Source organism: Columba livia, chromosome 2 (assembly GCF_036013475.1).
Source record: "Columba livia isolate bColLiv1 breed racing homer chromosome 2, bColLiv1.pat.W.v2, whole genome shotgun sequence".
Taxonomy (NCBI): domain Eukaryota; kingdom Metazoa; phylum Chordata; class Aves; order Columbiformes; family Columbidae; genus Columba; species Columba livia.
This window is the reverse complement of record NC_088603.1, coordinates 126,640,670-126,651,986: the sequence shown is the minus strand read 5'-3', so window position 1 is coordinate 126,651,986 and position 11,317 is coordinate 126,640,670. Positions and strand designations below refer to the sequence as shown.

General features: G+C 44.4%; 1 protein-coding gene across 2 annotated transcripts in view; it reads left to right on the top strand.

Annotated features, from left to right (window-relative positions):
- The first annotated feature begins 5,148 nt into the window (after positions 1–5,148).
- ARFGEF1 (ADP ribosylation factor guanine nucleotide exchange factor 1) overlaps positions 5,149–11,317 on the top strand; it is a 95,095-nt gene continuing 88,926 nt past the window's right edge. The window contains exon 1 of one of the 2 annotated variants that reach the window (XM_065053692.1): positions 5,149–6,254. In XM_065053692.1, coding sequence (XP_064909764.1) covers positions 6,062–6,254 — 193 coding nt within the window. In that variant the 5' untranslated portion in view covers positions 5,149–6,061. The remainder of the gene's footprint in view (positions 6,255–11,317) is intronic. The other variant, XM_065053693.1, reaches the window with a different exon arrangement.

Genomic DNA, 11,317 nt, shown 5'->3' with positions numbered 1-11,317 from the left:
TTCCTTCTGTCTTTAAGATGGATACTTCTATTTCTTCTTCATTCACAATATTAAAGAATAGTATGCTGAGGTGCCATGGAAGCTGGAAACCAAATTATTAATCTATTAGCAGGAGCAAAATGCTGAAGAAAGAACTTGGTATGCTAGAAAAAAATGTATTCCCTCAGAAAAAGTCCTAGCAAAAAGGGATCGCATACCAGCAAATGCACTGGTGTAACTTCCAGTGCACAAATGCAAGTTATGGCCAGGATCGTTTGATATCCTCCACAGTTTCCAGCCACAATTCAAAACTTTAATCCATCAACCACAAGAGGTGGGTTTTTTTTCTTCACTGTTATCTGACATTTGTTCTGCAACTGTCACAAATTGACAAATATCATACTTTAATAGGAGTCCGTATGCTCGCTTAACTGTAGTATGCAGACTGTATTTCAACACAAGAACCCGTACTTTTCAGCTTTAAGGAATAAATGTCACCTTGCAAGAGCCTCCTCAAAGTGATGGATGTTTATTTTGTTATTGGTCACTCCAGAGTGTCATATGCTTTTGTACAAACATTTGGAAGCAACCTAGGAATTACCAATTGATTAATATTCCCTGTGCTAATAAACATTTGCTTTTTGTTCTTTCAGTGCAGCAGTGGATATACTGCAGCCTGTTTTAACCTCTTAAAATACTCTTCAAACAAACTATGAACCCTTTATTTCAGTTCCTGAATTTATATAAAAAGCCCCTCCTCTTAAAAATATTAAAGTACATTTACAGTGAGTGTACCTCTTGCAGTTTGGTTGACAGATTGGGATCCTTTGCATAATGGATACAGTATTTTGAATTATGCTTCATTTATTTTTAAAAGGGTGGCAGGCCTAGGACTCCACAAAGGAACACAGGAAAGTTCCTTCTTTGTACCTCAGTATTACATGACCAAGCACCACCAGCAGACCTGTCAAATCTTATGCATTCATTAAGAGACTCAGAAACTTCTCTATGAAGGTGCCTGCAATTGCAGAACAGAATCTCAGTTTCTCTCCTGTTCCAGGTTCCCATCTGCCAGATCCATCTGGACCTTGTTCCATCACACACTGATTATCTGCATCTGGTACATAAAAACAGAAGGGGAGTGAATTCGAAGTACCATACCGCAGCTAGAGAAGGCACCAACAAGTGAGCCACCACATTTAAAGGATCATATACACTGGCACTTAACACACTCATCCCCATCTATCCTATATACAGGGTCACATAACAGAGACTGGGCTGAGTGGTCTCTTGCACAATGGAAATACTGAAGAAAATGTATATCAAACCCAGTAGTTTAAACAATACTTAAAATTGTCATAATCTGGTACTGTTGCTAAAAAAATGCATGCCTGCTCTCTTCTTGCCTGTTTTCTTGTTCCTGCCTTTGTGTTATCCCCTCCCTTGAGCTAACACAAGCATTTGTGAGGTTGCCTGATGTATCAGGATATGGAATGTATCTGGATTAAAAATCCTCTGTTTCTTGTTAGGTCAATTTCTACCTAATTAAATTGTGAATATAATTCAGCATATAATTCACATGACAATGCAAATGCTTATGCTGACCAAGGATGCAGGAAACATATAGGTAGTAGCAGGAAGAAGGATTGCTTATTTTAAAGGCAGTTCTGTTTTATTCTAGCTTGAAGTGATCACAATCTAACCATTACTGTGCTGTTTCAAAGCTCACCAAGATGACTGAAGAAGACACTGCCCTCATGGTCCTCCTCATCACCTTCCCCACTCCCTTTCTTGTGAAGGAATTACTGAGTATTCAGGTAAGCCTGATCAATTCACTGATCTCACTGAAAACTGACGTTCTTGTAAGGCTGATTTTTGGCTGGACCACTGAATTGACTCACTGCCCAGCTGCAAAGCAGCACCAACACAAGAAAGGGGGTGAAAGCTCACAGAGGTGCAAGAGTCCTTTTCCACATCTTCAGGACTTCACCAGCAACCAAACAGGGGTCTCTGCAGCTACAATTACAGTCCTTGGGTCAGCCATTGACTGATGCAAATTATCATGAAAGCAGAAATCTGTGTGTTGAAACTAATCCAGTACAGCCATTGGAATCATTGTACCTAACAAGCATTTGGAATTCTTTGCAAAACACTGCTTTTGTATGGTACCATCTGTTCCCCAGGGCTCAGTATTGGGGCCAGTTCTGTTTAATCTCTTTATCAACGACAGGATGAGGGAACCAAGTGCACCCTCAGTAAGTTTGCAGATGACACCAAGTTGGGTGGGAGGGTTGATCTGCTGGAGGATAGGAAGGCCATACAGAGAGGGATCTGAACAGGCTGGATTAATGAGCTGAGGCTCATGGGTGTTGATTGACAAACAGCTGAACAAGAGTCAGCAGTGTGCCCAGGTGGCCCAAAAGGCCAACAGCATCCTGGCTTGTACCAGGAATAGTCTGGCCAGCATGACTAGAGAAGTGATTGTCTTGCTGTACCCAGCACTGGTGAGGCCCCACCTCGAATCCTGTGTTCAGTTTTGGGCCCCTCACTACAGGAAAGACATTGAGGTGCTGCAGAGAGTTCAGAGAAGGGCAACAAAGCTGGTGAGGGGTCTGGAGCACAAGTCTGATGAGGAGCAGCTGAGGGAACTGGGGCTGTTTAGCCTGGAAAAAAGGAGGCTGAGGGGAGACCTTATCGCAGTCTACAGCTACCTGAAAGGAGGCTGGAGCATGGAGGGTGTTGGTCTCTTTTCCCAAGTAACAGGTGATAGGACAAGGGGAAATGGCCTCAAGTTACGCCAGGGGAGGTTTAGATTGGATTTTAGGGAAAATTTATTAATGGAAAGGCTTACCAAGCATTGGGACAGGCTGCCCAGGGAAGTGGTTGAGTCACCATCCCTGGAGGTGTTTAAAAGACATGTAGATGAGGCTTTTAGGGACATGGTTTAGTGCCAGAGTTAGGTTAATGGTTGGACTCCATGACCTTAAATGCCTTTTCCAACCTAAATGATTCCATGATTCTACCTTTAGTTAGGAACCCATGTAAGACAGAAATATTCTAAATGTTCACCCCTTCTTTCTTGTGAGTTTTCTTATTCTCCTTTCCATAGAAGCCTAGCTTTTAAAGTAACCAGCAAAGAGCTAAGCATGTTCCCTATGGTCTGTAGTCTCTGAAGCAAAAGCTACCCTCAAAATGCTTCCTCAATTCCATAAATTCTTCATAATTGACCAAACATTATTTTAATATATGGCTTCCCTAGTAAATAAAGCTGACATAACACCTGGCTCTACTCAAAGCACTGGGACCCAGCGCAGAAGCTGACAGCCATTCATATCTTGGCCCTAATGGAGGGCACTGGACTGTCTGTTCATCTCCAATGCTTATATCATTGATTTCCAGCCTTATTGGCTCAGGTCTTGGAGGGAAACTGGAGGTCAACCTGCTGGACAAATGATTTACAGTAAGATCTTCCCATGCCATTTCAGAAGCAGTCCTTCAGTAACATACAGGCTCCACACTCTTGCGGGGTTTAAGCATGGCTTGCCGTGTGACAAATACGTATATGTAGAGAACCAGCTGTGCCAAGCTATAAACTTGGTGAGCTGGTGAACTGAGCAGCAGTTGTTTGAACCTGAGAACAGAAATTGAAGATTCAAACCATATGAAAAGAAAAGGCAAAACAAGAAGTTTAATCTATTCACATCAGAGCAGGAATGAAAGACAAGGAACCAAGTGTCTTTTTGACAGGTCTTTTCCTCCAGTAGCTTCAGTAATTCTACGTGTAAAATCATCTTGTGTACAGCATATGAAAACAGACATTAATATGAACAAAACAGATAACTGCAGTTCTCAATGCTCTTTACATACAGATACCCATTGTCTTCATGATGTTGCAATTGCAAGTCTATTTCTGCCAAATGGACTGTGAAAATCAATAGCAAACTCCATTTGCTAAATAACACTTGCAAGCTCTGACTTGGCTAAGGATATTTGGACTCGGGTGGTTTGTGCAAAACTACCAGCAAGAACTCCGTGGATATTCTTACTCTTGCCATGTGGTCACTGGCAGGCAGTTTTGAAAAACTGAAGTCTTTTTGACATCAGAATTTCTGGACTTGGACCTGTGTATTAAAAAAAAAAATGAGATTAAATCAACAGGTGAAAAGTTTTTCCCTACATAAATTACTAAAAATAATTAAATTACGCTTAGTAATTGTGCTGCTGAAGATGCAGTCTTTTGAATAAACCAACCCAACCTGAATACAGTCATTAAAAAAAAGCCTGTGTATTTTTTTTTCAAAAATCAATTGGCTTCGTGATGACTTTTAACTCTCTCCCAAAGCTGTCATAAGGTGAAGATCAGGTGTACCCCCTTGATATTTTCAGTAATCAGTTGGGTTACAAAATACTAGGTGGGTTCTAACTAATGGTGACTAGAAAATGCCCCTGGTTTCCAGGACTACCTCTGCTTTCTGCACAGTGATGCTGTAGCCCTGTCCCACGCTGCCTGAAAGGTACATCTAGAAATTCAGAACTTTCCAGATTAATTTTTAATTAACATTTTCTGTTTAAAGCAAAAATATTCTAAACCAGACCCGGCTTTGGTTAGTGTCAGAGTATATTTTAAATACTGGTGTGCCACCTCTGAGCGCTAAGACTTGCTCTATCTTGTTTTCGCTACTTACCAGTAAGCTGGAGTGATGACCAAGAGCTTTTCTTGCCCCAGAACCCAATCTTGAGGAAATTGCCCCATAAGAACACAAGAGAAAAAAAAACCCAAACAAAAAACCCACCAACCAACCAAACCACCAAAAAAACAACACAAATTTGTAGCAACAAAATAACAAACCACACAAGTCACTTTTTAGTTGTAAGTGAAGGTGCCTTTTTTATTTTTTAATGCTTTGTACTCCGAGTGCACGCACGATGGGGAAGAAGTTTGGGATAACTGTATTTGAAGGGCAGAGGATGAAGGCGCCGGGGAAAAGGCGCCCGAGCAGCAAGGGCACCGTGAACCCGCTAAGGGGACCCGTCCCTCACGTCCCGGGCAGGGCCAGCACTGCCCAGGGCAGGCGGCTGCCGCAGCCGCGCCGGACGCCCCTCCCGGGAGGCGCTGAACCCGTGTCGGGGAGAGGCGGGGACGGGGCTAAGGGAGTGCCGGCGGGGCGGGCACCGCGCTGCCCGGGAAGGGCCATGGGGAGCCCGGTCACGTCCCGCACCCTAACGCGCTCCTTCCGCGCTCGCTCCTCCCGTGGGGCAGAGCCCCGGGGGCTTCTTGTCAGGGGAGGCCGCGGCCGGGGAAGGGACAGCAGCTGCTCCACAAAGGAACCTCTGCCTCCCACGAGCTCCCCCTCAGGGACAGGTGGCGCTTCCCGGAGCAGCCTTCCTCCCCCTCCTCGTGCTGGTGGCCCGGAAGGGAAGCCCTGCCCCTCCTTCTCCTTAGCCAGCTCTCAGGTGGCAGCGGCCATCTCCGTACCTCCCTCCCCGCTGCCCCCCGCCGGGCTGCTCCACCTGTAGCGCGCCCGCGGGGCGGGCAGAAGGCGACCGCCCCCCCGCGCCCGCCCGGCCGGGGCACGGCCGCCGCTTCCTCCCGCTCCGCAGCCGTGCGGCCGCAGCCTTGACGTCGTTTCCTTCCAACATGGCGAGGGCAGGTTGTTGCTGCAGCCGCTGCCACCGCCGCTACTGCTGCCGCCGCTGCTAATGGAGGCGGGCGCGGGCCGGGGACGGCTCAGGGACTGAGCGCGTCGCGGGCGCCGTCCGCGTACACACGCAGCGGGGCGGGGGGTGTCGGAGAAGGAAGGAGAAGGCTTCGTCCTCCCTCAGCCGCGGGGGTTGGCTGTCGCCGCCGCCTGGGCCCATCCCAGCCTCCTCTCGCGGGGAGCCTGCGAGCGGGCGTCGGGACGCCGCGGCCCTCCCTCTGTCCCTCCGCGGGAGCCCTTCCCCCGCGCCTGCCTCGGCTCGGCCCCGTGGCCTCGCCGCCTGCCCCGGGTCCTCGCAGCCCTCCCGCGGCGGGAGCGGCCGGTGCCCCGCTCTCCCTTCCCCACCCCACCCCTCCTCCTCCTCTCCCGGCTTGATTGCGCTCATGTATGAAGGGAAGAAGACGAAAAACATGTTCCTGACCCGGGCCCTGGAGAAGATCCTGGCCGACAAGGAGGTGAAGAAGGCGCATCACTCCCAGCTGCGCAAAGCCTGCGAGGTGGCCTTAGGTGAGGCGCAGCCCGGGGTGGGAAGCGGGGGCCGCGGCGCGCTCCGGGGCTCCCTTTCCCTATTGCCTGGTGAGCGTTCGTGCCGCGGGGCGGGAGGGGGAAGGGAGAGAGGCGCTTCGGGGCTTCTCTGGGGAAAAGAAGCGGAGGGGGCTGTCCGGAGGGGAAGGGCCGGGGGAGGTGGGGCTGCAGGCTGTGCCGTGGCAGAGGTTTTGGGATGGAGTGGAGGATCTGTTGAGTTGTATGAGACTCGGGGTCGGGGCGCAGAGGGGCCGAGGCCTGTTGTCGCCTGATGGGTTGAGGGGAGAGCTTTGCCCCCGGCCAAGAGCGGCCCCTCCGCGCACTGCCCTGGCTGACAGGGGCGGTGAGGGCGCTGCGGCGCCCGGCGGGCTCTCCTCCTCCCCGCTCGCAGGATGAATAGGCAGAGAGACGGAGGCACCGAGCTGAGCTGACCTGGAAGCAGACGGCCGGCGGGGAGGGAGCAGGTGACAGGCAGCGGTGAGGGAGGAGGGAGGGGCGGGGGTGGCGGAAAGCGAGAGACAATGACACCGGGCCCCGTCTGGAGCTGGTGGCCCTTTGGAGTCGGGACGCTGTCCTGTAGGGAGGAAGTATAGAGAGGGAGAGGATGGTCCGGGGGATGTGCCAGGGAGAGCTTTATGCGTGTGGAGAAACAGCCTATGGGGAAGGGGGCTCCCTCTGTGCGTGGCAGAGTCGGTGCAGCCACAGAAGGTGCGGGAATGTTTCCCAGTTTCGGGCTGAGGAGCGGGGTCTGGTTTTAGTGCAGCTGTGTCAACACCACCTCGTCTAGAAGCCTGATGGAAGTACCGGGGCTGGACAGTGCAAAACATCCGTACACATGCAATAACAGGCGGCATAAAAGGAGAGCTTGGGCTTTAAAATTCTGGCGTGATAGGTACAAACAGGGTTTGAACCTCTGTGGCAAGACATTGACGTATTTACTGAGAGACTTCTGGAGAAGGGCCTGCTTTATTTAAATAATACATAAATGGATTATGGCCCTCCCATTCTTGTGTAATTGTTTCTGAGTTTGGAGATAATTATCTTGATTTTGTACAGTAATATTGTCAGTTTAAACGGATTTTTCTGAAGAGATAATATTAAACTGAAACTTGCTTGTTTTAAAAATGAATATAGGTGATTTCAAGCTGCTCTTTCATCATTCTGTTAATTTGTCTTTTATAATGCTTTTCATTTTTTCTTAAATAGAACAATTCTCTTACTGTTTTCTTTGTCTGTGAAAGGCCCTGTCAAATGAAGGGGGATAAATGGTAGTAGTTCAACTATGTATTTCTTAATAATTGAAATAGATTGGAAAGAGTTTTTTCTTACATTTCTCATTTATCAGTGGAATTATTAATAAGAATCCTATGACTTAGGCAGATGGGATTAAGCTGGTAACCCGTTGGCCTTTCCATTGACTTTAGACTGCGTGTTCAAGTTAGAAATAAAAGAGAGAAATGTTTTCTTATTATTAAACTGAATTTATATCCAGCCTGTGTGTCATCCATAGAATTACACACTGGTGTTAGTCTTGTGTTTCTGCTGTACTTTATTTCCGTAGCTTGATCTGTCTTTAGTATCATCCAGCTCCCTCCAAGCATGACTCCATTGTGTTCCACAGATTATAAGGCGAGCTCTCTACACTGTACAGTCTGCATCTTTTATCTTGTAAACTGATTTGTGCAAGGAGGCCCGCAAGCACACATCCTCATGTGTTCTGTGCTACAGCTTCATGGAAACCTTTTCCTGTGGATCCGATCGCGTGGTTGGGGCTTAAATAAGAAAACGATGCGGTGTAAAAGCCAGTGAAGCAGGAAAAGAGAAATATAAAATTGTGTGCATTAGCTGATGTATATAGAAGGGCTTTATGAACTTGAAATATATCAGATGTGATGTTAATTACCATAAAATCTTACTGAAATAAATTTTTTTAGATTGCGGCACAATGAAATACAGTTGGCGATTGTAAATGTAGTATGGTCCATTGTCTGGTTTTGTGTGTGATAGACTCCTAATTCAAAAGTGGCAATATGTAACTCTTGAATAGAGTAGTGCTCATGTCTGACTATAGAAAGCTTTTCGGGGAAACATGAATATCCTCCTTATTTCACATGTGAGCCAACTGGGTGTTTAAGCTGAGCTGTGATTTTCATAGTAAAATTGGAAATGGGGTTTATGTATGGTGCTCTCTCCATCTAGCTCTTCTTCATCTGTTGGAGAATACTCTTCAAGTGGTTGTTTCTTTGCCATCTTAGGCAAGGGGTACATACTTCTTATTCCTGAGAAACAGATTTATTTTAGAGAGCAACAACATTAGTTATAAAACATTAGTAAAATAGTAATTTAGAATTAAGTTCAAGTTAGAGCTAACTCTGGCAAAGTCTAAAGTTTTATTGGAATTTTAAAAAAATGGTTGTTAAATGGTAGCTTTTACAAGTCATGACAGTAATTACATATCCTCAGGTCTCCATCATGTTTTCTTCAGTCTGAACATTAATTGATTAGTCTTCAGTGAAATTAATACAACACTCGGCCATTAAGATCTTTTTTTCCCAACTTCATTACTATATGATGCTTACTATGTAAAATGCTTACTATATAAAATATTCTGACTAGTATTTGTTACTAATCCAGACTCTCTTTTTTTGTTTGTTTTTTCTAAGTCGAGTATTTACATTGTTTTACATTTTTATACACAACCAGCCACTATTGAAGCATTTCAGAAACAAGCAAGCAATAACCAGAAATATGGTATTTTTGTACAATAGGCAAACAAAACTCTAGTTTTTAGACTGCAGTTAACCAGCAGTATTTTAAGAGTGTTTAAGAATATCCCTTTTCTCATTTTTAATCTCTGTATATTTTCTTACAAACCTGTGGTATTGCATTTCATTAAGATTATACTTCATCTATTTTTGATTTGTGAGTTGTGAGGGAGAAAAAATGCAGAGCATTTCTGGTATATGTTACTGTGGCAGTCTGACCTCTGAACAGGTGTTAAGATGAGGTCACTCTAGTATGACCATTTTTCTGGGATATTCAAAGATAAAAAAGCAAAATATGAATTAAATAATGCAACTCGAATTACAGATATTCTTTGGTGTTTAACAGGAACAAAAAAAAGCCTGATAGTCACATGCCGTATCTAATGATTCACCAGGTTGTGTCTGGATTAATACAGAATAGTTGACTCTAAGTTTAATGTATTTTTTCATGTAATGTCCTTTTGGAAAGACATTCTTCATATGTAAAATATGTAACTTTTTTCTCTACTCTAGTCACCTAATGAAATACAGCTAATTTAGAACTTCGTGTCATTTACTTGCATAGCAGCTACTCTTAATCTGTGTAAGGAGTGAGTTTATCTTTAAAATTGTCTACTGCAGAGAGCACAAGGCAGCAAGCTGACAGAAGGATTAGATTTAGAGGTTCCCTTCCCAGTCAGTTCCCTGCACTGCTGTTTCTGTATCGCTTTTCAACCATATTACAGTCTAGGAAACTTTACGATAAACATACTGCATTATGCATAGTCCACAAAAGGTCTTGGGGGAAAAAATATTCGTCTAAATGTAAAGTCTTTAATAGACTGAACAAAAACTGTCAGTGCTTTGTGTTAAAATCTGGGATTTGTCTGCCTGGACTGGTGGTTTATAGAAGGGCCAAGCTGAGCAAATCAGAAGTCCCTGCTTGAATAAAGGCTGCTTAATTCCACTGCAAGTCAGGAGTCAAGCAACACTTGTGTAAAACTCCAGACCACAAATAATGCAAAATGATACGGATGTGTACCTGGTATGTACTTTATAAAGAGAAGTGTGCATGTGCTGCTTGGAATTCTGAAAGTACCAACTGAAGAGGTTTGAAACTTGTTTCTGAAAGGTTCTTCAGTGATCCTTGGATTGATTAGTCTGTCATGCAAAGATCCTGCTGGATGATGTAGGTCGCGTGAAACGTGAAAGTAACAGCTCCATTCAGATTGTGCTGCCATTACATGCATACATAGGATAGTGAAGGAGCAGGGTATAATTAAGCACTGAATCTTATTTTTTCTCAAAACAGGTAGTGTTTGGAGTAGAACTCACCCCAGAGATGGGAAGATTCATCTGTATTTTTACCTATGCATGTGTGTAAATGGCCTGGGAAAGTCTCAACCTGCATGCATTTTTCTTTCTTTCTACCCTTCCTAGTTTCATTTTCTCATTTCCTTTGCATATATAGATAATCGTGTGATATTTTTAGAATCAGCTAGGTTAACAATCAATACAGAAATGCGCGTACATGTTGCAAACGCTGGCTGCATTGAAAAAACCTTCCTAAACCTAGAGTAAACTGTTAAAAATCCATTTTGAAGACCACTATCGTGTTACTCCTATGGAATTAATTTTACTGTACAAGTGTTGGATGAGCTAAATTCATGTTTGTATTTTTGGATAATGCGGTTCTCAGTAGACTGTCTTCCATCTTTCATCAAAATTAATTGTCCTTTTTTAGAAGCCAAACCCCAGAATTTTTAGTGTCTTTTCTGTGCTGAATACAAAGAGATTGGTATTGTGCCATTGTCTGTTGTCTGCATGTGCTATAGGCATTTATTTTCACAATATACAAGTCACCGTTGTCTGTACAGTATTTATTTTCTGGTTTTAATTGTTCTTCTGAAACATGTATTTTAAAGTAAGCAAGCAGGATAAATGGTGATTTTTTATTTGCTATTACAAACCAAGATTTATTAAAACAGAAAAACCAAAAACAAACAAAAAAACCAAGCTGAAGGTTGCAGCAGCATTTCCCTCCTTTTTGCTCGCTTTGCTGAACTTTGACTTTACCTAGCAGGGTTTCAGTGCGGTTAAGATCTCATCTTGTTTTGCAAAGATCATAGAATCATTTTGGTTGGAAGAGACCCTCAGGATCATCAAGTCCAACCATGAAGATGTAAAACTTGACTTGATAACAGTAAGGTTTGGTTGGGCCTTTGAACTGCTTTCCAGGTTGCCTTCTGCATTGGAGATAAGAAGTGTCATTTATGTCAAATTTATGGGGCTAATTTAAGAGAAGTTGTGTATAGTAGGAATTTTTATTGTTTAAATGTAATAAGTTATTTGCTGCATAGAATGGCAACA